The 23,948-nt window shown below is 44.3% G+C and overlaps 1 protein-coding gene across 4 annotated transcripts in view; it reads right to left on the bottom strand.

Annotated features, from left to right (window-relative positions):
* Positions 1–1,693: 1,693 nt before the first annotated feature.
* The window catches only part of DHX57 (DExH-box helicase 57), an 80,550-nt gene continuing 58,295 nt past the window's right edge, over positions 1,694–23,948 (bottom strand). For 3 of the 4 annotated variants that reach the window (XM_068232193.1, XM_068232191.1, XM_068232192.1), the window contains exons 19-24: positions 23,091–23,174; positions 20,658–20,795; positions 16,365–16,439; positions 11,485–11,619; positions 11,186–11,386; positions 1,694–1,991 (exon numbers count right to left, since the gene is read on the bottom strand). In XM_068232193.1, the coding sequence (XP_068088294.1) occupies positions 1,848–1,991; positions 11,186–11,386; positions 11,485–11,619; positions 16,365–16,439; positions 20,658–20,795; positions 23,091–23,174 (777 nt within the window). In that variant the 3' untranslated portion in view covers positions 1,694–1,847. Of the gene's footprint in view, positions 1,992–6,962; positions 7,053–11,185; positions 11,387–11,484; positions 11,620–16,364; positions 16,440–20,657; positions 20,796–23,090; positions 23,175–23,948 lie in introns of all 4 variants that reach the window. The other variant, XM_068232195.1, reaches the window with a different exon arrangement.

Below are 23,948 nucleotides of genomic sequence, written 5' to 3'. Positions count from 1 at the left end.
TGTATAAAAAAATATATTTTATCGTTTCTGGTACACTTTAAAAGAACATAAAATAAGGCTCTGATCAATAATGCAATATACTTTATAGATTTTACTACTCATGTTGGTGACTTTGCAAAAATAACCGAGCAGCAGTTCTCTGTACACAGTGTTAAAGCATACATATAATTCAGATGCAGTTTAGGCGCAGGGTAAAGCTAAAAAACCTGCTCCTGCACAAGTCCTGGCGGCGGTAATTACTATCCCCCCCCCCTCCAGGTCGCCATGAGTAGTGGTGAAAGATGTAAAACAGCTTCCAGCTATTTCTGGTGGATGAATTACAGTGTTTTAATAGTAATTTGTGCTCCGCCTTGACAGCAGCTAAATTACTCAGTGAGTGCCGCTATAGCTATAATTCCTGTTACGGACTATGGTGGCGCCCAAATCTTCGGTGCTGTTTTTACAGTGTTTCGTGTTAACACATCATCCGCACTTGAATAAGAAGGTAATTGTGAGTATACAGAGGCAGTTTTACCCTGTAGATATAGTGGAGTAAAGCCTCGTACATACAAAGCATCTCAGGAGCCAATCTATTAGGTGACATTAAAGGGCTAAGGCGGTACAGACGTGTTGGTAGCATGTGGGTTAGCACGCAACGTGGACGATGGAGCGGCGTGGGTAGTAATGTCACTCGGTGGGTAGGGTGACTGGGGAGAATAATGCTCTGGGCCAGCAATCTACCAAGTTAATCGCTGGTTGGGACATCAGGCATTCTTGGCAGAGGTTGTCTTTATCGGCCACCTCGTCTGACTTTCATCCAACGTGTGTACGAGGCTTAGGTTTACGACCTTATATAAGCAGAGACCAGCAGGGACTGTAGCCTGTTTACTATTAGTATCCGGACAGTGTAACACCTTAAGGGCCTTTTTCCACTAGCCTGCGATTTGCGATTTGCTGCTGATCGCAAATCGCAAGGTACATTAAACTAATGGAAACTGCAGCAGCAATTTCCATTAGTGCGATCCGATTGCGATGCGATTTTGGTCAAAGCGCAATCGTCGTCCTGCCGCGTTTTGTATGCGATTGAGCTGGACTATAATGAGTATAGTAGCTCAATCGCAATCGCATGGTGGAAATTGAAACGCGATTGCGATCGGAATCGCGATCGCAATCGCATTTCATAGTGGAAAAGAGCCCTAAAGGATATCCGAGACAACAAAATAAATTTATCTTTACTTACCTGGGGCTTCTTCCCGCCCCTAGAAGTCATGTGAGTCAGCTGCCAGAGGGACCCGGGAGGAGACCGGAGCTGCGGCGAGGGACACACGTGACTTCTAGGGGCTGGAAGAAGCCCCCAGGTAAGTAAAGGTACATTTATTTTGTGGTCTCGGATAGCCTTTAAAACTCTACACACTGGGGGTCATATGTGCAAGATAAATAGTATAAGTAAATTGCATTATTGCCTCTTTATAAGCACACTTAGTTAAGATATTATTTTAACCATCTGCAAACTGTGCAGCTTGGAATTAGACCAAACAATCAGCAGGAAGTACATTTCATTGGCCCAATTACAACCTGCAATAAATTTGCCAGCGACCTGGAATTATGAGCATCTACCAGACCACCTCTGCTGCTGACACTTTCTACACTCTGGATTAGCCTGGAGCCAGAAGCAACAGAATTCATTGTACAATAGACGTCCTGAGAACAGCTATTCAGCCAAAGTCATCTGAGCCTTTATCTCGTTACACATCAGTTTCATTTTCATTAAATAAAATAACTCAAAATAAGTTATCTTTAGGTATCAGAAGCGCTCATTTGAATGAAGGCAGAAAGTGGCAGTGAGAACTCTGAGTGACGTTTCAGGGTCACTGTGTCGTCACAAGTTTGACAATCATGGCGATGATGCGGGAGCCGCGGGGGCAGGTGCACAAGTCCATTGTGGGATTCTTGATCTTATCCTGTAGCAGCAGGTCAAGCTCACTGCGCAGTTCCTTCACTAGTTCTGCAACCTAATGGAAGGAGAAAAGAAAAATCTGATCATCAAGTTCAAAAAGTACCGTATATACTCGCATATAAGCCAACCCCCCAACTTTTACCTAAAAAAACAGGGAAAAGATTGACCCCCATATAAGCAGGGGGTAGGAAATGCTGGATTGGTGCAGGCCGCATGATCCCCCTAGTGTGTCCCAGTATAGCTAGTATAGTGCCCAGTCCGGGTAGGCAGTGCCCCAGTAGAGCTAGTAAAGTGCCCACTATAGCCAGTAAAGTGCCCACTATAGCCAGTAAAGTGCCCCAGTATAGTGCCCAGTATAGCAAGTATAGTGCCCAGTATAGTGCCCCCCCCCCTCCTCCGCAGCCGCCGCTATTACCTGTTCAGCCAGCGGCCGCTTCCTCTAATCCGGGTTCCCCTCTCGCTCTCCATCATGCGTATAAGTGTGTCACAGCAGCGCGCCCGGCGCTGCTGCTGTGACGAGGCAGGAGAGAGCGGTTCCCCTGGTAACGGCGATAAATCACACTTAATACGCATGATGGAGAGCGAGAGGGGAACCCGGATTAGAGGAAGTGGCCGCGGAGGGAGCGAGCGGGCGGGAGGGAGGGGGGGGGGGGGCGCGGACCACCACCCACGACTCGCATACAAGCCGACCCCACAACTTTTGGCCACCTTTTTGGGGGTCAAAAATTCAGCTTGTATGCGAGTATATACGGTATTGGAATGCCCACTCAAGTAGTATAAACACAGCTTAGCTTTCTATGGCCTTTGATCACTTTAAGGGAAAATCTAGAATAGGAATGAATGTCCTCAGCAGCAGCCTTCCCTTTTGCAATCATTACAGCCAGAAAACCAACAATTTCCTGAAGCTGTAGTTAGGCACCTCCCCTTTGCACTCCCCAACAACAGAACTGGTAGCACGATAGAGAGCCAGAGTGCATTTCTTACTAATAATTGTTTCTAAACTGTCACCCACAAAGAATAGGAACAATTGTTTGAAGCAGTTATTGTAAGTGTGTATGTAGCTGAAGTGTCTTTCCAACAGCATGAGAATGGATTTCATGAACCTACCCACAGATCTGTCATGCCTTTACTTATAGAGGAATTTTAACCCATGATTTAACTTTATCCCAATCAGTAGCTGATACCCCCTTTCCCACAAGAAATCTTTACCTGGAATAGATTATCAAGAGGGTCTGTGTGGCTGATATTGTGGTCAAACCCCTCCCACAATGGGATGTCATGACCATGGTCCTGACAGTTTCCTGTCTGTGAACCTCATTGCATTGTAGGAAATACCAGCTTTTTCCAACTGCCAAGCAAGCAGCAGCTCCCTCTGTGCATAGAACTCTCAGTAACAAACCTTCTGTTTTGATCAACGGGTTGGACTAAAGCGGTCACCATCACCGATAAATTTCAGAATGTAAATTAGGAAGAGAAAAGATTTTACAAGGGGCAAACACTTACTAAATAACTTATTAATATTATAAAAGATAAGCAATTTTATTCATCATGTTATTTTCACTACAGTTCCTCTATAATGCATTACACACACACACACACACACACACAGGAACTTTATTTTTATGGCGACAGTTCAGGGACTGAGCGCTCTGCTATAGAGGAGGGATGGCAGCAAGGCATACAGCTGAGCAGCTTCCAGCAGGTGAGGTAATGGAGACCAATGGCCTCAATTCACTAAAATCATGCTGGAGATAATAAGGCAAGAGAAAACGTACCACCACACAGTAAAGCTGGCCATACACTGGCCCGATTTACCGCCGTTCGACAGCAGATTCGATCACTGGGATCGATTCTGCTGCCAATCGTTCGCGCTAAACGCACCCGCCGATCGCGTCGTGCAGGAAATTACCGTCGATCGCCCGCGGGTAGGGAGCGCGTCGCTAGCGGCGGCCGATCCGATACAGGTATACATTACCTGACGCTGGCTCCCGGGCATCTTCTCCGCGCTGCACCGCTCTGTTCCTGCTCCATCCCAGCGTACCTTAACTTCCTGTGTCACTCCAGTGACCAGGAAGTTCAAATAGAGGGCGCTCTATTTGAACTTCATGGTCACGGAGTGACACAGTGTACGCTGGGATGTGGTGCGGGATGCTGGGATGCGGTGCAGTGCGGAGAAGAGGACCCGGAGCCAGCTTCAGGTAACAGGTAATGTATACGGTGGGGGGGGGGCTGGGGGGGGGACACGACAGGCGGCAGGAGCAGCTCAACAGATTGTGATCGGTTTCAGGCTGAAATCGATTCACAATCTGTTTGCAAGGCAGCCATACGATCCCTCTCTGATCAGCTTCGATCAGATAGGGATCTGTCAGTTTGTGGATCTAATGGCAAATCGACCAGTGTATGGCTACATGGCTCAGCAGGAGCCTCGGATTTCTCCATGACAATTTCTTGTCATGGAGCTGCAGGGCGGCTGCAGGGCGGCAGTTGCGCTGCACACTCGGATGGCTGGGTCTAGTAGTCAGGAATTGCAGGAAGCGACAGGGCTGCAGACAACTCAGTGACGCTGATGCCTGTCGCTCCCTGAGTCCTCCTCCTCCTCTCTCTGTAGTAGTGTTGTCCGGATCATGAACGATTCGGATCTTTGATCCGAATCTATTTTGTGTGTCAAATCATCCGAATCATCAAAATGAGTGATTCGGATCACAAAGGGGGCGGGGCCAGGAGCGACACGCCCCCCTTTCAGCAGGCAGCGTGGTCCTGGAAGCAGAGCAGAGATGGATCTCTCTGTTGAAGGGGAGGCAGCCTTGCACAGCCACAGGTAGATGAGAGAGAGGGGACATCGGTGCCACTGCCAGATATGTGTAGAGCACACATACTGGCTGAAATGTGCTGCTCATTATAGGCTGTCTGTTCCGTAGTTGTGCATAGTGAACACATTGAAAACTTTTGGCACAGCTGAGTAACATTACAGGCAGCATGCTGGGCTAGGACAGGGCAGGCACTGTGATTGCTGTGCAATATGATCCTCCTGCACTGCTCTAAACAGCTGTACTTTACTTCTGGGAATGCTTTGGGGAATGGGAGTTGGGAGTATACAAATGAACATGTAGGTGAAATATATGTAAAGCATATGATTGCAGCATGTGGGTATTGTGTGCAAACAAACATTTCTGCTCTCTGCTCGTCCCTCCCTCTTCCTTTCTCTGTCCACTCCCTGCCCTCTGTCCATCTTCTCCCCTTCTCTGTGTGTCCACCCCCCTCCCCTTCTCCTGTCCTGCTAGTCATTTCACCCCCGAATGCTTTCGTTGTAAAATGATCCGAGATTCGGATCAAAGATCCGGATCTTTTCAATGATCCGATTCGAATCATCCGGATCATTGAAAAGATCCGAACTTCGCATCTCTACTCTGTAGGGCACTGAGACCTGCAGCCACGCCCCCTTCCTCTCCGGGCTGCTGCTGATCACAAACATGCCAGGAGATTCAAGAGCTCAAGCTGAGAGATGTAAGATGCTATCGGTGGTATATGGGGAAGAAGATACAGGCTAGTAAACAATTAAGATATTTACAGCCAAATAGCTGCAATAAAGATAAGCTGACCTATGGGAGGGAGAGGGGATGGGGGCTGCTGCTGATTATATAGGTCTTTCTCCCCCAGCAAGACAAATAGCTCAAACTGCAATCCTGGGAAGAAAAAGGTCTCTTTTCCTCCTACACTTTCCTCACCATCACATTCTATCTCTGTCTCTCTCAGCCATCTCTAGTGCTCTCTTCCCTCTCATTTCTATCCTCTCTTGCAGTCTGTAACCCCCTCACTCCCTTACCAACACCGACATCTTCTGCAGTACATTGCAGAGTACATAGTAATGTATCTGACTGTCCTCAGAGAAGCTCACAATCTAATCCTACCATAGTCATAGTCTAATGTTCTACTACATTATTATTATGTATTTATATAGCACTGACATCTCACGCAGCACATTACAGAGTACATAGTCATGTCACTGACTGTCCTCAAAGGAGCTCACAATATAATCCTTCCATAGTCTAATGTCCTTCTAGATTATTGTTATGTATTTATATAGCACTGACCTCTTCTCCTGCAGCACTTTGCAGAGTACATAATCATGTCACTGACTGTCCTCAGAGGGGCTCACAATCTAATCATATAATTCACAACCAGAGTACCTAGCGGAAACCTATGCAGGCGGGGGGGAACATACAAACTCCTTGCTGATGTTGACTTGGCTGGGATTCAAATTGGGGACCCAGCGCTGCAATGATAGAGTCTTAACCATTAGGTATGTATGTATACATGCACACAGCATACCTGTGTCTCTAGGCCCCGCATATGACACTCGCCCCAGGCCCCGCATACTCTAAGGCCGCCTTTGCTCTGGAGTTATTTTAAGGATTGAAGAGTTAACTTAAAGACAGAAGAGTTAACTTTAGGTTTGCCTGAGGTAAACGGTTTCCTGAATACGACATGCCTCATCACCATGGTAACAACTCTAGAAACGTTATTAATGACAGGAGATAAGCTTAGTGAATTGAGGCCAATGCTGCATTTGGGGGTTGCTGTCATTCAAATATCTAGTGTTCCTCTATTCTCATCCAGGGCGGCCATTAACGGTTGCCTTGCAAGGTTTAGTATAGGGTGTGTATTACACTTTAACAGTACAGAAAGGAGTAATGTAGTTACAGTAAGGTGTCTTTTGAGGCTGCTTTTTATCTCTCCACTTGGTATGCATTTATTCACACTTGTATTAAGCTTAGGTTAGGCCGACCTGTTATATATATATAATAATACAATATAATTTTTCTTATCCAGTGTCAAAGCAAGAATGGAAGGCATACTGATTAATAATCTTAGAGGAACAGACATTCATTACTACACAAGAACAATGATCTCACATAAAACCTGCTAATTCTTTCACTATAATAAATGATTGCCTGCAGTACACTCACAGCTCTAAATGTGCTTATTACTTTGATATCAGATATTTGCCGATAATCTGTAAGCTCACCTTTAACAATGACTAATCAATCTGTTTCTGCTTCCTGGATTTGGGGTCCTGTTCCTTCTCCTGGCCTGGGTTTCTACTGGCTGATCTTAACTGCCAAAAATTAAGAACTCCAAAAACTACAGTATCACCGATTTGGACACTGAATAACAGCAATTGTAATTTATACCTTTCATGGAAAAACTTTAGCTGTAATTAATACCATCTCTAACTAGATGTCTAATTCAACTATTTCAGTGAGTTAGGAGAGAACCAGCTGGACGAGTTAACGATCAGCTTCTGAAATGTTTGAGCATTTAGAAAATGCTGTTTTTAGCAGTCTTTCAAAGAATGTTCTAAACAAGCAAAACTGGTATTCAAGCATTTATGACAGATATACGAACTGAAATACTTTTATATAACGCATCATAGGACTTTTTTTTTTTTTTATTCTCTCCAAATAGTTCTGCAATTTAGATAGATAATAGGATAACAGAGGCGCCAACAGGATAAAAAAAAACAACACTAAAAGAACTTAAAAACCCATCTTGGTAATAGAGGAGGCAGTGGTGGACTCACCTCCTCCAAGCAGAACGAACGACTGTGAATTTTCAGTCATAACAATTTTATTGGATACTCCAAATAAAGTGCAACGCGTTTCACGGGATACAAACCCGCTTCATCAGGCAACAACAGATGGAAGGAAACAGCATCTGCCAGTATCATCAACACGGAGTGCCTCAGTGTTGATGATACTGGCAGATGCTGTTTACCAATAAAATTGTTTTGACTGAAAATCCACAGTCGTGCGTTCTGTTTGGAGGAGGTGAGTCCACCACTGCCTCATCTATTACCAAGATGGGTTTTTAAGTTTTTAGTGTTTTTTTTATCCTGTTGGCGCCTCTGTTATCCTATTATCTACATCAAGTCCACCCTTGGTGGAGGGTTGTACCCTTCCTTCTACTACAGAGAGCGACTTTTTAATCCTAAATGGGGTCAGGACAATCTCCCCACCTGCTTTGACAGTGGTTGCCTACTTGGTAACCCTGGTTTGTGAGTATTAAATTAATATTATTACTCTTCCAATTATACATTACCAGTACATACTACACTATATTGGGCTCTTGGTGTTCTCTCTTTTTCTGCAATTTAGATAGTTCTAGGCAACCTAGACCCACAGGATAACCAGCAAACAGGACACACCTTTCCTATACATAGGATCAGACTGAACGGCCTGCAGCACTGCTACTCCATTCCCTTCCCCACACCAGTAAGGCATAACACATCACAAGAGCTGGATTTCGGCAATTAGAATGAAGTTATGTTATATACAATATTTGTATTCTATAGCTAGCTAGGTGTTATTTTTTTATGTTTGAAGGTCAGCTTGAATGTTTAAAGTGAACACGAGGTGGTTAAAGGGGGGGGGGGGGGGGAAGGAAAAAAAAAAAAAAAAAAAAGATACCTAGGTAGAGGGCTGCCTGTAGATATAGTCCAGAGGCTTCCCATGTGCTCCTTGCCACCACCTTTGACACACATGTATCCTCTGAACACATCCAAGAAGAGCTTGATAAATATGTTCTTGAGGCTTCGCTCCCCGCTGCGTATGAGCAGTTCCATGCTACTGTATGTCCTTACTCACGCAGTGCAGTACAGCCGCGCTCGTGCATGGAGAGAAACACATCTACGAACTTTAAGAGGGTCTCGGGCTGAGGCGGTGGTCATGAGCAGGGAATGGGTAGCTTCTGGAGGCTTCTCTCTTCTTTGCTTTAAAGGATACATCCGAGCTCCCCCTCCCCCCCAAACAAAAAAATATATACTTACCTGGGGCTTCCTCCAGCCCTTGGCAGCCAATATGTACCTCGCTGCAGCTCCGGTGTCCCAGGATCTCCTCCATTGCAGATGCCGACCTTGCCAGGTCACCATCTACTGCGTCTGCCGCTGTTCACGAGAGCGCCCACGTGGTCTGGAGTGTTCTGCGCAGGTGCAAAACTACTGTATCCTTTAAGTCCACTCAAATAGTTTGTGTGAGCCACTGGATAGCTCAAACAACAAGCCACTTTGTATTCATGGACTCAAACAGGAAGAAGTCTGCTCTAGAGCAGGGTTTCTCAACCCTGTCCTCAAATACTACCAGTGACAGTACATGTTTTGCAGAAAACCACAAAACATTCACAGGTGAGGTAATTAGTGTCTCAGCAGAGTTGATTAACTACCTGTGTGGATTTCCACAAAACATGTTGGCGGTACCTAGGGACTGGGTTGGGAAGCCCTGCCCTAGAACTCTTGGCTGCCAAAAGTGGTGCTGTGCTTCCCTCTGGTGGACGCATCACAATGGGCAGCATGGTAATGTAGTGCAGGGCCAACCACCGGTCCGCGGCCCACTGCTGGTCCGTAAGACGTTTGCAGTTGGGCCGCAGGACTGTCCTCTTGCCCCCCTCTCCCCCGATCCCCCACTTTTACCTTAGCCGGCGGCCGCTTAAACTATATTCCCCTCTCATGTCCGTGTAGCAGCGCGCCCCGCGGCTGCTGTGTGAGGAGGCAGGAAGCAGGGCAGCGGGTTCCTGTAGCGGCGATGTGTATCGCCGTTACTATGGAAACCGCTCTCTCCTGCTTCCACACACAGCAGCCGCTACACGGACATGAGAGGGGAATACTACCCATACTAGGGCACTATACTAGCTATACAGGGCACTATACTAGCTATACTGGGCACTATACTTGCCATACTGGGCACTATACTAGCCATACTGGGCACTATACTAGCTATGCTGGGCACTATACTAGCTATGCTGGGCACTATACTAGCTATGCTGGGCACTATACTAGCTATGCTGGGCACTATACTAGCCATACTGGGCACTATACTAGCCATACTGGGGCAACTATGCTAGCTATGCTGCCACGCCGCACCCCCCCCCCCCCCGGTAACCCGTTGCGCACGACACTGTCCACTAAGACCTAGGACGCGCGTGACAGTTGTATGTTCCCAAAACCATGCTGGTAAAGATGAGACTGTTAGCTTCTCTGAGGAAAAGTTAGCAAAAGGACTACGTAATGAAGATCGGTAGGACCTTCACTTCAAAAAGCAAAATATTATATGTATATTAGGGCTGCATGGTTTTGCGGTTTTAAACCGAAACCGCGATTCACGTGCAGCCGATTTCAGGATCGTCAGTAGCTTCAGTTTTGGGAGCCACTGATTGGCAGAAGCTGCAACTAGCAGTGAATATTTATGATTGTTAATGAGCCGGGCAGCAGGGGGAGGGCGAGTCCAGTCCAGAGCAGCACACAGCGCCAATAGCTAGATAGAGATGGTATGACGGAGGAGGTAGGCAGAGCTGTATAGAGGGTGGTACAAAGTGATTGGTGGTGCTGTGTGCTGCTCTGGACTGGACTCGCCCTCCCCCTGCTGCCCGGCTCGTTAACAATCATAAATATTCACTGCTAGTCCTAGCTTCTGCCACGCCTCCCCCTTCCAACAACATGGGGAGCGCAGTGATGCAGGATTATATTTTCATCAGCTGGCCCCAGGAACTGCCGGGAGGAAAAGAGGCAGAGCCAGCGTGTTAACAGCAGCTGCTGCTGAAAGTGAGGAGAGCTAGCCAGGAGGAAAGGCAGTGCTGTAAGGTTAGACTATTAGAAGGAGGGGCTCCGAACTCTTTCCTGTCCTGGCACCTCTGAGCCCCGCTTCTGTGCTCCGTACACAGATGTCTCCCTCTCTGCACACTTGCTTATAGAAGCAGTGATGGTTTTCTGTCCCTCTCCCTACACTTCCTTAATGCCGCAGCGCTGGTGTTCTGTCTCCATGCTGCGGGTGATGGTCTGAAGGTAATAGATCACCCACTCCTACCCCTCATTGCCCTTCTCACATTCCTCAGCCTTCTCTCACTGTTATTTATGATACTCTGCACTTTAACAATTACCCTGCTGGAAGCTCTGTGGCCAGATTAACAAGTTCTCTCGTACACAGTCTGCCTTAATTGTCATCAAAATGCTCTTTATTTATAGCAGGATCTTATACTGGGGCAACGATACTGGAGGCACTTACCTGGCTAAACTATACTGGGGGCATTGTGAATTTAGTGCTAAAGCTCGATTTGAAGAAAATCGTGAAAAAAAAAAATCGAAATCGCAATTTGAGGGGGGGGGGGGGGGGGGGGGGGGGGGAATCGCAATTTCAATTTTTTCCTAAAATCGTGCAGCCCTAATGTATATGCATTGAAAAATTGTCTAAAGGAATGTACCTGATGTGAGGCTGCTACAAAGCGGATCCAACCATCATCCAGGGAAATATGAAACTCCCCTTTGCGAAGCTCAATGTTCACTTGGCCACCACCAAAGAGAACAAGCGGGTAAACAGAAACCATGCTGCAGTCTCGCACAAACACGCGGCTGGTCTTGATCTTTTCATGGTACACAAAATATGGGCTATCAAAACCCCGCTCCTAAAACAAAATAATAAAGGTCATAATAAATAGGTGAAAACTAGGTTTCAGTTTAATTTTCAAAATTTACAATATAGTCATAAAAAATGTTGACTTACCTGGTAATTTATTGAGGAAGGGTGTATGTTAACATAACCGTCATTCTTTGTCACAAATTTAATCTCCTCAGCCTTTGGTGCCATTTTTACAGCTCCTGCTCTGGTCGCCTGAAATTTACCTTCTGGCGTCCTCACCTATAAGGAAAAGCAATATTTAGCAAGAGTAATGTATTATCATAGTGCTTATCACTCACTGTAAAATGCCTTCATTGTTGGGACAACTGAGGGATACACAGCAGAGTTTGGCGTAAGCTCCCTCTGGAGTAGGTTGGACACAAAGACCCCTCTTCAACTGACTTTTTCTCCTGAGTGATATTTTCGTAAAATAAAATGCCCTTTAAAGGAAACCCAAGGAGAGAGACATAAGGAGGCTGACATTTATTTCCTTTTAAACAATGCACATTGCCTGGTTGTCCTTCTAATCCTCTGCATGCAGATCAGATTCTTCGGACTGAAGTCTGACTGGATTAGCCGCATGATAGCTTCAGGCCTGTGATTAAGATGCTGTTGACCAGAAAGGCCATTAGGACTGCCAGGCAACTCGCATTGTTCAAAAGTTCCCTCCACAGTCGAGTCAGCACCATCTGTAGTATGTAATGCTCTTTTATTAGATAAAAAGGAGCATTGCTCAAAAGGAAATAAATATGGCAGCCTGCGTATCCTTTTCAGTTCAGGGTCCTTTTAAAAGGATGAGACCACTTCCCTATCACAATCTCTTGTGTCTAGGGACAATTAATAACCACAAGCCAAATACACAATCTCATTAGAAGCAGGGCTGTGAATTTGGTTAAAAAAAAAAAAAAAAAAGTAATCCGACTCCTCAGTTTATGAAACCACTGACTCCGACTCCAGGTACCCAAAATTGCTCCAACTCCTCTACTCTGATTTCACAACACAGTTAGGCACTGAGACCCCCGCTGTTCTGTACCACTGTGATTACCCGCCTGGATTAAAGGGCTTTTAGGAAGCAGCGCTTCCCTTTCTCTGTCTTCTTTTTATTTCAATAGATTTTTATTGAGTTTTCATTAACAAATTACAAAACAGGCATCAATATGTCATCTGCCTTGTCTTATCCAATTTACATGGCCTCTCTGGGCTTGGAGGACAAGCATGAAAGTGTTTTGTACTTAAACAGTAGAACACAGATAACAAAAATATAAAAAGAATATTAATCATAAACAAACGTGAGATTTGACAAAGGCAAAAAGTACAGGACTGCAGTGAGCTACATAATATAAAACATTCATACGGTGCATACAAATATATTAATTGCTAAAAAAAAAAACTAAAAAAAAAAAAAAACTTGCATAAGGTTTGCATGCGGTTTTGTAAACAGGTGTTTGTAGTTAATTGATGCAACTGCTTTTTTTTTTTTAGCAATTAATATATTTGTATGCACCGTATGAATGTTTTATATTATGTAGCTCACTGCAGTCCTGTACTTTTTGCCTTTGTCCACAGTTTTGTCCCCTATTTTATTGCCTGATAAAGCGGGCTTGGTCCTGCGAAACGCGTTGCATCTATTGGGGTACTAATAAAGTGTTTATTTATGTCAGACAAGTAGTCTAGTCTGCTTTCGGAGGTAAGTCCACCACTGCCTCCCCAGCATATTTTAAAACTTTTAATTGTTGTTTTTATTCTGCTGGCGCCTCTGTTCAAAGTCATGATATAATGACATGGGCTACAATTGGTTTCTGCGAAGTGTTTAGCTCCGAAATGTCGTATAATAGTAAGGCTAGCTGGGGGGATAGTTGGAAGTTTGGAGGGGCTAAATATTTCAAAAGGTTTTCAACCTTGGCCCAGAATGTCTTAACTTTCTTCTAATGTGATTACAACTTCACTGGGAGCATGCTCCTATTCCCCTATTCCAGCTGGTCCGCCCTGCTGCCTACTGGTGCCACTATCTCCTCTCTGCTACACCTAAATACAAAATCTGTACAAAGCTTTGAAGAATCAAGTAGGCAGCAGAGGCCGAGGCTCAGCAAGACTTATGTCAGTTTAGCAGCATTAAGTATCATGGTTGAGCTCACGATCAGCCCACCGTGGCCAAATCAGCTGTTTAAATGTTGCAACTATAACCAAAGAAGTGTCTATACAGTACAGCTGGATTAGGCACCAGGGAACAGTAATGGCTTTACAGCAGTACAGGGAAACACAAATTAAATAAGCCCTAAAATGTCCAAATCCTCTTTAATGGAAACCAGCTAAACCAAGCTAAATAAACATATGGCAAAAATTGTAAGCAGTGCAATATACACTTAAAGAAACCATGCAAAAAAAAACAAAAAAAAAAACTTTCTATTTGGGATCCTGCAGCCACTTCCAGTTCACTAATGAGAAGGTTTACGTATAGATGTTTATAGACACACACAGTTGTCTGTGGCACTAGAAAATATATGCACCTTACAGAAAACACTGTAGTCAGTTTGTTTATGGAATCCTATAAAGCGGGACAACAATTTACATTTCATATAGTGTATGTAAGAAAAACAAATGCAAAGAACAGATATGTCACTATTTTCAGGCTCTGAAAATGTGCTTCACCGGTTCCATAGTATATACTATATCATCTTCCTTACCCAACCTATTATATAAATAGCTCTACTAAATGTCTTAAAGAGACTCCGTAACAAAAATTGCATCCTGTTTTTTATCATCCTACAAGTTCAAAAAGCTATTCTAATGTGTTCTAGCTTACTGCAGCACTTTATACTATCACTGTCTCTGTAATAAATCAATGTATCTTTCCCGTGTCAGACTTGTCGGCCTGTGTCTGGAAGGCTGCCAAGTTCTTCGGTGTTGTGGTTCTGCTATGAACTTCCCCTTCCAGTCCCCTCTATGCACACTGCCTGTGTGTTATTTAGGATTAGAGCAGCTTCTCTCTTCTCTCTTATCTTTTACAAGCTGGATAAATCGTCCTCTGAGCTGGCTGGGCTTTCACATACTGAAGAATTACAGACAAGGGCAAAGCTGTTTGCAGGAAGAAACAAGCAGCCTGAAACTTCAGTGCATGAGAACAGGGGGAAAGAAACACACAAATGAGCTCTTGAGATTCAAAAGGAAGGCTGTATACAGCCTGCTTGTGTATGGATGTATTTTCTATGTGTGGACATACTGTACATCAACCTACTTCCTGTTTTGGTGGCCATTTTGTTTGTTTATAAACAAACTTTTTAAAACTGTTTTTAACCACTTTTAATGCAGCGAGGAGCGGCGAAAATGTGTCAGAGGGTAATAGGAGATGTCCCCTAACGCACTGGTATGTTTACTTTTGTGCGATTTTAACAATACAGATTCTCTTTAAGCCATTTACACATGTACAAAGACTGTTGCCAGAACGGAATCAGTACTCGTTCTCTCGGGCAATATTGCATGGTTGGGGTTGTAATGGTGCATCGCTAGCCTCCTGGCTAGCGACACATACTGTTGCTATGGAAGTAGAAGGAAGGCCAATGTAGCAGAACACAATGGAGAGCACAGAGTGGGTGGGGTAAATGGGGAGAACAATGTGGACAAAGTTGGTCCACCAGGCTGACCGCTGGTTGAGACACCAGCTGAGGACCATTTAGCATGTGTACAAGGCTTAAAGTGAATGTGTACCAGTTTAAAAATAAAAAAATCAGATACTCACCTAAGGAGAGGGAAGGCTCGGTCCTAATGAGTGCCACAGTGCCCGGTCCCGCGCAGGATCCCGAGTAGCAGTATTCGACCAGTTCGGTCAAATACTGCCACTTCCACCACCGATGGGAGGTTTCGGAAGCCTTCGGGAGCACTCGGGCTCCAGGGGACAGGCCGCTTCATAGTACGCATGCGCGAGCACCCTCTATGACGCATACACGCGTACGTAGTATGGAGCGGCCCGTCTTCTGGAGCCCAAGTGCTACCGAAGACCTCCAAAGTCCCTGCGGCGGCGGACGCGTACGGGGGAGCCAGCGCAGCACCGAGGGCACCGGGAGAGGAGAGGGAAGGCTCATTAGGACAGAGTATCTGACTTTTTTATTTTTAAACTAGTACCCATTGGCTTTAAGACCTGTCAACCTAGGTCAAGCATATGTACTAACTGTGCCTAGACTTTCCTTTTTCTTTTTAATTTGCACATCTTCAATACTCAACCTGAAACTCCACTTTCCTTGAACATTGCTACAAACGTATGAGTTTTGCCCACGATTTCTTGTCATTTAATGTAACTAAGAAGTATCTTTTAATTTCAAGTTACAAACTGCTATGAATTCCAAGTAATTAAATAGCTTCTCTTTGCCAGCCAGGAATCTGTACTCTCCTAATGGAGTGCAGGTTGCCAAGAAACCTTCCATTTTGTATCAGGAGTGATAAACTGCACATGGGAGGAGCTTGTTTTCCACACATGGAGTAGCAGATTACTTGGACACTCGCATATTGCAGTGTCTGTTAGGTACTTTGTAGAATAGTGTGTTACATGCTTACAAATAAGCAAACAGAAATCAGATTTGCAAATAATCCCCACAAGGTAGAGAACTGAGCAGAAGAGATCTCCTTTTCTCAGCTATAGTGGAGATTTACTTTCAGGAACAACATAGTTTAATATGTTGAAGAGTTGACAAATAAAACCCTAAATAATACAAAGCACTACACTATTTGTAGATTTTCCAGGATTTTACAAACCATCAGTTCCTCAGTTGTTTAATGATCAGACACGGTAACGTATATATCAATCAGTTCTACACATAACATGGCATTAGTTTGTGCAATCAACTGTTCGATATACACAACAACTTGGCAGAACATGGAGGGGAAAAAAAAAAAGAGATCAGCCAATAGAGGGAAGCTTGGCACTTCTGTCTATTGAAAAAAAAATTCTGAAGCTGGGCTTTCAAATAAAAGTACTCATATGAATAACCTACCTGGACTACATTGGGATATAAAGCAGCACACAGCATGGCAGACATCAGCTTTATATTTTCTGCGTTTGTGTTTGCCTGCACAAAATAAGGAAGAAACATGCAGAAATCGTCAGTTGTAAAAATAATCTTATAAAAAGGTACAGACTATGGCAGAGCATTTGTCATCCATAAGTCACATGAGAATTCACACAGATATTTCAGTGCTATGCCCGTAATTCCACAACTTTAGATGTGCAGGTGGAAAATTTGATTTTCCTTCATCCAAGTTTGAGCGAATAAAGATGACCTCATCTGAATCAGGGGCATAACTACATTGTGCTGGACCCCTGCCCCACTGAGATGTGACACGCAGTACTTTGGAAAGGGGAGGAAAGGAGGGAACATGAATCCTATCACTACAGGAGAACACAAAAGAAACTGTGGTGGGTCCTATTCACTCCTCTTCATTGCAGTTCTACGCCCTCTGACTCTTGTCTCTGGTGTCATGTGATAGGGATGGAATCCACATGGTGATTGGCTGCACGGCGCTTGTACACTGAAGAAAAGTGTAGAAGACCTGTCTCGCTGCCAAAAGCAGGTAAAGTATAACACTCTACTGCGACAGCTGCACTGCATCCTGGAGCTGTATCATATGATCCCCACCATTTCGAGGTTAGGGTGTTAGGATGCACTCCTGCTATTGTTATGCCCCCCCCCTAAATGTGTATGTGCTTAACCACTTGCCGACCGCACGCTTATACCGTGCGCCGGCAAAGTGGCAGCTGCAGGACCAGCGACGCAGTACTGCGTCGCCAGCTGCAGGCTGATTAATTAGGAAGCAGCCGCTCGCGCGAGCGGCTGCTTCCTGTCAAATCACGGCGGGGGGCTCCGTGAATAGCCTGCGGGCCGCCGATGGCGGCTCGCAGGCTAAATGTAAACACAAGCGGAAATAATCCGCTTTGTTTACATTGTACGGCGGCCGGGGATCGCCGCCATGTGACAGGGGACGTCCCGTCACTGGCTGCACAGGACGGATAGCGTCCTGTGCAGCCCCGATCACCGGGGGGACAGGTAGGAGAGGGAGGGGGAGGATTTCGCCGCGGAGGGGGGCTTTGAGGTGCCCCCCCCCCCCCCCGCAACACCCAGGCAGGCAGGAGAGATCAGACCCCCCCTGCACATCATCCCCATAGGGGGGAAAAAAGGGGGGCAATCTGATCTCTCTGCCTGCACGCTGATCTGTGCTGGGGGCTGCACAGCCCACCCAGCACAGATCACTCAAAACAGCGCTGGTCCTTAGGGGGGGGGGGGGGGGGTAAAGGGTGGGTCATCAAGTGGTTAAGATAACATCCATTGAAATTGCACCAAGAATTACTTATACAGGCATGTACATTTGACTGTGACATGTGCAGTACTTTGGAGAGGGGAGGAACAGGAAGCCTATCACTACGGGCAATACACAAGTAACGGGAGGAAAAAATACAATACAGTACTATCATCCAAGCAGAGATGACAGGAGGACAGGTGCACTTGAAGAAATAGATAATTGATCATTCAGGTAGTAAAAGTCTCAGTATGATGCATTTATAAATTGATGTAAAAGACCCATATGCTAATCTTAGCAATACAGCAGCAAAGGAGTTGCAGTCAACTCACCTCTGTCAATTCCTGCTTAAAGCGAAACTTCGACCAAGAATTGAACTTTATCCCAATCAGTAGCTGATACCCCCTTTTACATGAGAAATCTATTCCTTTTCACAAACAGACCATCAGGGGGCGCTGTATGACTGATATTGTTGTGAAATCCCTCCCACAAGAAGCTCTGAGTACCGTGGTACTTCTGGCAGTTTCCTGTCTGTGAACCTTGTTGCATTGTGGGAAATAGCTGTTTACAGCTGTTTCCAACTGCCAAAAAAGCATGCAGCAGCGACATCACCTGCCAGCAGTAAAAATGTCACCATGTGATAAATGTCAGAATGTGAATCAGGGATTTAAAAGATTTTACAATGGGCAAACACTGACTAAATCATTTATACACAATTATTGTAAAAATGAAGCACTTTTTATTACATTATTTTCACTGGAGTTCCTCTTTAACTAGTCTATACAGAGTGACCCTTGTCAGCTGTCATAGCAGACAACTTCTGGTCACTGATCTGACTAGGAGAGGTGAGGGGAAGTAACAATGCATATGAGGGAGAAATTAAGCCTCTCCATTTGAAGAATTCAGTCAACTTTTAAAGACAGAAAAGCAGCTGTGATTTCTTGATATACTGCATTGGACTGGCTTTACATTTAGAGGTTGTTGTTAAACTACGTTCATAGTGATGTGTTGCGGTCTGAAATAGCAGATGCATAGTAATGCAGAATGTTGCATTGCAGTGTAAAACCTATGGAACGTTCCTAGTATGTCAGGTGCATGGTGATCTAAGAGTGCGGCATTCAATGCCTTTTTTTATTTTTTTTTATAAGATTTAGAAATGTATTAATGACGTGATCATAACTGGGAAAGCTGAGGGGAAGAGGAGAAATCAAAGAAGTGGCAATGTTAAAAACAGACCTGTCAGACGTGAAATCAACTGTGCATTGCTCTGACCTGATCTTTTAAAAGGTGCATAAGATAGAAACTGGTGTCAGGCATGCGGAGAGAAGAGACGCTCAAAGAAAGAATTGGTATGAAAACAACAACAGGACATACACTTTAGCCACTTTAGGTTTTAGGACAGACGTTTTACTCCCAAATTAGTTAGTACACTGTAGGTTCCTGGACGTGAGACTAAGTCCAGCACTAAAATCCGTAATCGTGTACGCGCCCCTGTCGCTCATGCACATTCGTTGTGAAAGATAAAACTACAAAAAAAATATTTCTTTTATTTAAAGTGACAGTGTAAAATGAAGTGTTACTTTTTTGTGAACTTTTAACCCCTACCAAACTAATTAACCCCTTGTGTCACCTATACTTGGCTTTAAGATTCACAGACACCTGTAATGGCTGCCGCCCATAGCGATCGGATGCGATTACTATGGCGACAGCTCAGGGACCCAAGGCTGTATAGATGTATGGAAATGTTGTTGCCAATCAATGCATCTATACAGCACTGGGGTTCCCAAACTATGCACCCTAGCAATCGCATGCAAATCGCTACAGACGCACAGGCTGGCGATATTGGTAAGCTAGATGCCCGACTAGTGATGATATATGGCATGTAGGGTATCGTTTTAACCAGAAGCCAAATAATATATTTTGAGGTGTTTTAAAACTGTGGCACTTCTCATGTGAAAGTTAGGAAGGGGGAAACATTAAAAAAATGTTTAATTTGTGTAATTTGTGAGTTTCCGCCTAATTTTTCTCTATAAAATTGCCAGTGAAATTAATACTTGAAAAAAAAAAATATTACCCTAAGGCCCCGTTCACATCACAAACGCGGTCGGGCACGCACGCGGAACGCAACGCATACGAACGCACGCCATCCGCGTTTGTGTGCGTTGCGTGGCTGATCCCATCACTGAAAAGTGAATGGGACAGCCACGCGTTTTTACAAAAAAATGCGTGCAGCATGCGTTCCCGGACCGCACAGGTCCGGAACGCATGCAGTGTGAACATCAGACATTGCACTCTATGCAATGTCTGATGTCGTGCGTGTCGGCCACCTGCACGCGTTTCCAAAACGCGGCTGGAAACGCGTGCAGTGTGAACGGGGCCTTAGAAAGCCTAGAATGTTCTGAAAAAAAACAATGTATGTATCGCTGTGATGGCATAGGTAATAAATTACTGCTGCATCAAAAGCATCACCGCTAATATGCCAGTATTGTCAGGAACCGGTAAAAACTCCGGAACCTGAAGTGGATAAGTATGGACTGAACTGGACTTCTCATTATGATTTTCTAAATTGCCATTTATAGCATGAAGGTATGATGAAGTCAAGTGGATGCAGGAAGTCAAACACCTTTCCTTCTCTTGTCTTAATCCCAGAGATTTGTAACAAGCTGCTACCAATAAATATGAATATTCAGTTCTAGTATTAAAAATAAACCTCACCCAGATAACTAAAGCCCTATTCCTATGGTATGGCCAAATACTTAACCACTGTTTTCAAAAATGGACATCTTGTTTTGATTAAATAAACATTCCCATATAAAAAAATAAGCTACCATGAATACATGAAATAAATCTAAGTATATATTATGGTGGACCTTTGTAAAGTCTGAGGATATTTTAACTTAGCAGCAAAACAAGAGAATGTCTAAACAGGGATGTCACAAAATGTGACACTAAATATGGTTACCATGACAGCACGGCTTTAGAGCAAGGCTTACCTCTTCACCAGTAGCTTCTATGATTCCATCGCCTCTGTAGGCCCACCTCTTCTCAATGTCTCTAGCACGCAGGCCTTCCCGAACAAAGCCAATGTCTGACAGCAGCTCTGTGAACTGTCTTTTCAGACTAGCTATTTCCTACAGGATAAAACAGACCAGGGATAAAGTCTCATTACAGTACATCAGTGTGTGTCCCATTTTCCTACACGAAACAGAACATTACCAAGGAAATTAACTTTGTGAATATCATTTATCCAGAATAATTCAGTTATTTTACCGGCTCAAGTTGCAACATCCATAATATACCAACTGCAGACTTAAAGTGGACCTGAACTCTTGCAAAGAACTGAAAAAAATACATAGAGAAATGCACCCTGTGTATAATTAGAGAGTTTAGCTTGTACAGTGGGTTGCAAAAACTTGAATACATGATCCTGGAGAGGACAGAAAAAAAGAATGGCTGCAGGCCGTGGCTTCAAAAGATTTATACAGTGGGTTGCAAAAGTATTCGGCCCCCTTGAAGTTTTCCACATTTTGGCATATTACTGCTACAAACATGAATCAATTTTATTGGAATTCCACATAAAAGACCAACACAAAGTGGTGTACACATGAGAAGTGGAACGGAAATCATACATGATGATTCCAAACATTTTTTTTTTTTTACAAATAACTGCAAAGTGGTGTGTGCATAATTATTCGGCCCCCTTTGATCTGAGTGCAGTCAGTTGCCTATAGACATTGCCTGATGAGTGCTAATGACTAAATAGAGTGCACCTGTGTGTAATCTAATGTCAGTACAAATACAGCTGCTCTGTGAGGGCCTCAGAGGTTGTCTAAGAGAATATTGGGAGCAACAACACTGTCAAAGAACACACAAGACAGGTCAGTGATCAAGTTATTGAGAAATTTAAAGCAGGCTTAGGCTACAAAAAGGTTACCAAAGCCTTGAACATCCCACGGAGCACTGTTCAAGCGATCATTCAGAAATGGAAGGAGTATGGCACAACTGTACACCTACCAAGACAAGGCCATCCACCTAAACTCACAGGCCGAACAAGGAGAGCGCTGATCAGAAATGCAGTCAAGAGGCCCATGGTGACTCTGGACGAGCTGCAGAGATCTACAGATCAGGTGGGAGACTCTGTCCATAGGACAACTATTAGTCATGCACTGTACAAAGTTGGCCTTTATGGAAGAGTGGCAAGAAGAAAGGCATTGTTAACAGAAATCATAAGAAGTCCCGTTTGCAGTTTGCCACAAGCCATGTGGGGGACACAGCAACCATGTGGAAGAAGAAGGTGCGCTGGTCAGATGAGACCAAAATGGAACTTTTTGGCCAAAATCCAAAACGCTATGTGTGGCAGAAAACTAGCACTGCACATCACTCTGAACACACCATCCCCACTGTCAAATATGGTGGTGGCAGCATCATGCTCGAGGGGGGTGCATCTCTTAAGCAGGGACAGAGAAGCTGGTCAGAGTTGATGGGAAGATGGATGAAGCCAAATACAGGGCAAACTTGGAAAAAAACCTCTTGGAGACTACAAAAGACTTGAGACTGGGGCGGAGGTTCACCTTCCAGCAGGACAATGACCCTAAACATAAAACCAGGGCAACAATGGAATGGTTGAAAACAAAACATATCTATGTGTTAGAATGGCCCAGTCAAAGTCCAGATCTAAATCCAATCGAGAATCTGTGGCAAGATCTGAAAACTGCTGTTCACAAACACTGTCCATCTAATCTGACTGAGCTTTTTTCTAAAGAAGAATGGGCAAGGATTTCAGTCTCTAGATGTGTAAAGCTGGTAGAGACATACCCCAAAAGACTAGCAGCTGTAATTGCAGCAAAAAGGTGGTTCTACAAAGTATTGACTCAGGGGGCCGAATAATTACACACACCCCACTTTGCAGTTATTTATTTGTAAAAAATGTTTGGAATCATGTATGATTTTTGATCCACTTCTCACATGTACACCACTTTGTATTGGTCTTTCACGTTGAATTTCAATAAAATTGATGCATGTTTGTGGCAGTAATGTGACAAAATGTGGAAAACTTCAAGGGGGCCAAATACTTTTGCAACCCACTGTATAATTCCCCCTCATTTGTGTCTAATCACAAATTATAATCTGATCTCTCCCATGGGTCACATGACTGCCTATGGCAGAGATGGTAGATAAGGCCATTTGAAAGCAGAGGAGGTTAACAATATGTCTGCTTCCATGAATCAGGAGGTAGAAACAGTGCAGATTAATTTTAGGATTTGTATCAGCTGTAACAAACAAGTGTTTTTTGTTTAAAGGTTATTATGCTGTTGTGTATCTTTTAGAGCAGAGAGGACGTTGTGAGTTCAGGTCCGCTTTAATGGACACATAATAAAAAATAACATTTTAATTTACAATCCATCATCGTCTCCAATTTAATGTACCTGCATCACTCTTGATGATAAAAAATTTTCTCGGCAATACGAATATCCGGCACGTGGGTTTTCCTTTATAACATTGCTCCAGCCCTAAATGAACAAAATAAACTGATTCATCAAAAGGTTTAAACTGAGAATGGTTAGGTCACTCTTACTAAAATTTCCCCTCTGCTCCTGTGGCTAAAGGCCCGTACACACGCCTGATCAAAGGAAACGACGGGTCCGTCGTCACCTCCCACTGGGCGGGGTTTCAGCAGACAATCCGGCGTGTGTACAGTCTGTCGGCGAAGTGATAAGGCTGTCTCTGAACGATCTGCCGGGCGGGTCGCTCAGAAACAGCCTCATCAGTCTGCAGACAGACTGTACACACGCCGGACTGTCGCTGGAACGCCCGCCCAGCGGGAGGTGACGACGGACCCATCGTTGCCTTTGATCAGGCGTGTGTACGGGCCTTTAGCCACAACACCAAGTTAACAAGTAGGTGGTCTTATCTGGATAATTGATAAAACAGCTTCCCTGCTCCTAAGCAGTAGAATTGCTTTTACAGCTTTCTCTGACTGATCAGGATATGAGGCGCACATCGATAGCACCGTGATATGGGGGAAATTGCATTATTTTTCCATACATATTATTTTGGGGACAAAAGCAGTGTGTAATATACACACACACACTATTAAGTTGTGTTCAGCATGTTGTGCTTTTGCCAGGCATAAATCTTCTTAAAGGACCACCCCAGCAGTAAGGAGTTAAAATCGGTCAGAACCGACAGGTTTTGGACTAGTCCATCTCTTCATGGGGGATTCTATGGGTGGTGTTTTTTTTTTTTTTTTTTTAAAAGCATTCCAGCTGCCCAAATATTGTCCA

The sequence above is a fragment of the Hyperolius riggenbachi genome, chromosome 4, assembly GCF_040937935.1.
Source record: "Hyperolius riggenbachi isolate aHypRig1 chromosome 4, aHypRig1.pri, whole genome shotgun sequence".
In the NCBI taxonomy this organism is placed as follows: Eukaryota; Metazoa; Chordata; class Amphibia; order Anura; family Hyperoliidae; genus Hyperolius; species Hyperolius riggenbachi.
Note: the sequence above shows the minus strand (reverse complement) of the source record. Positions and strands in the feature narration are given on the sequence as shown.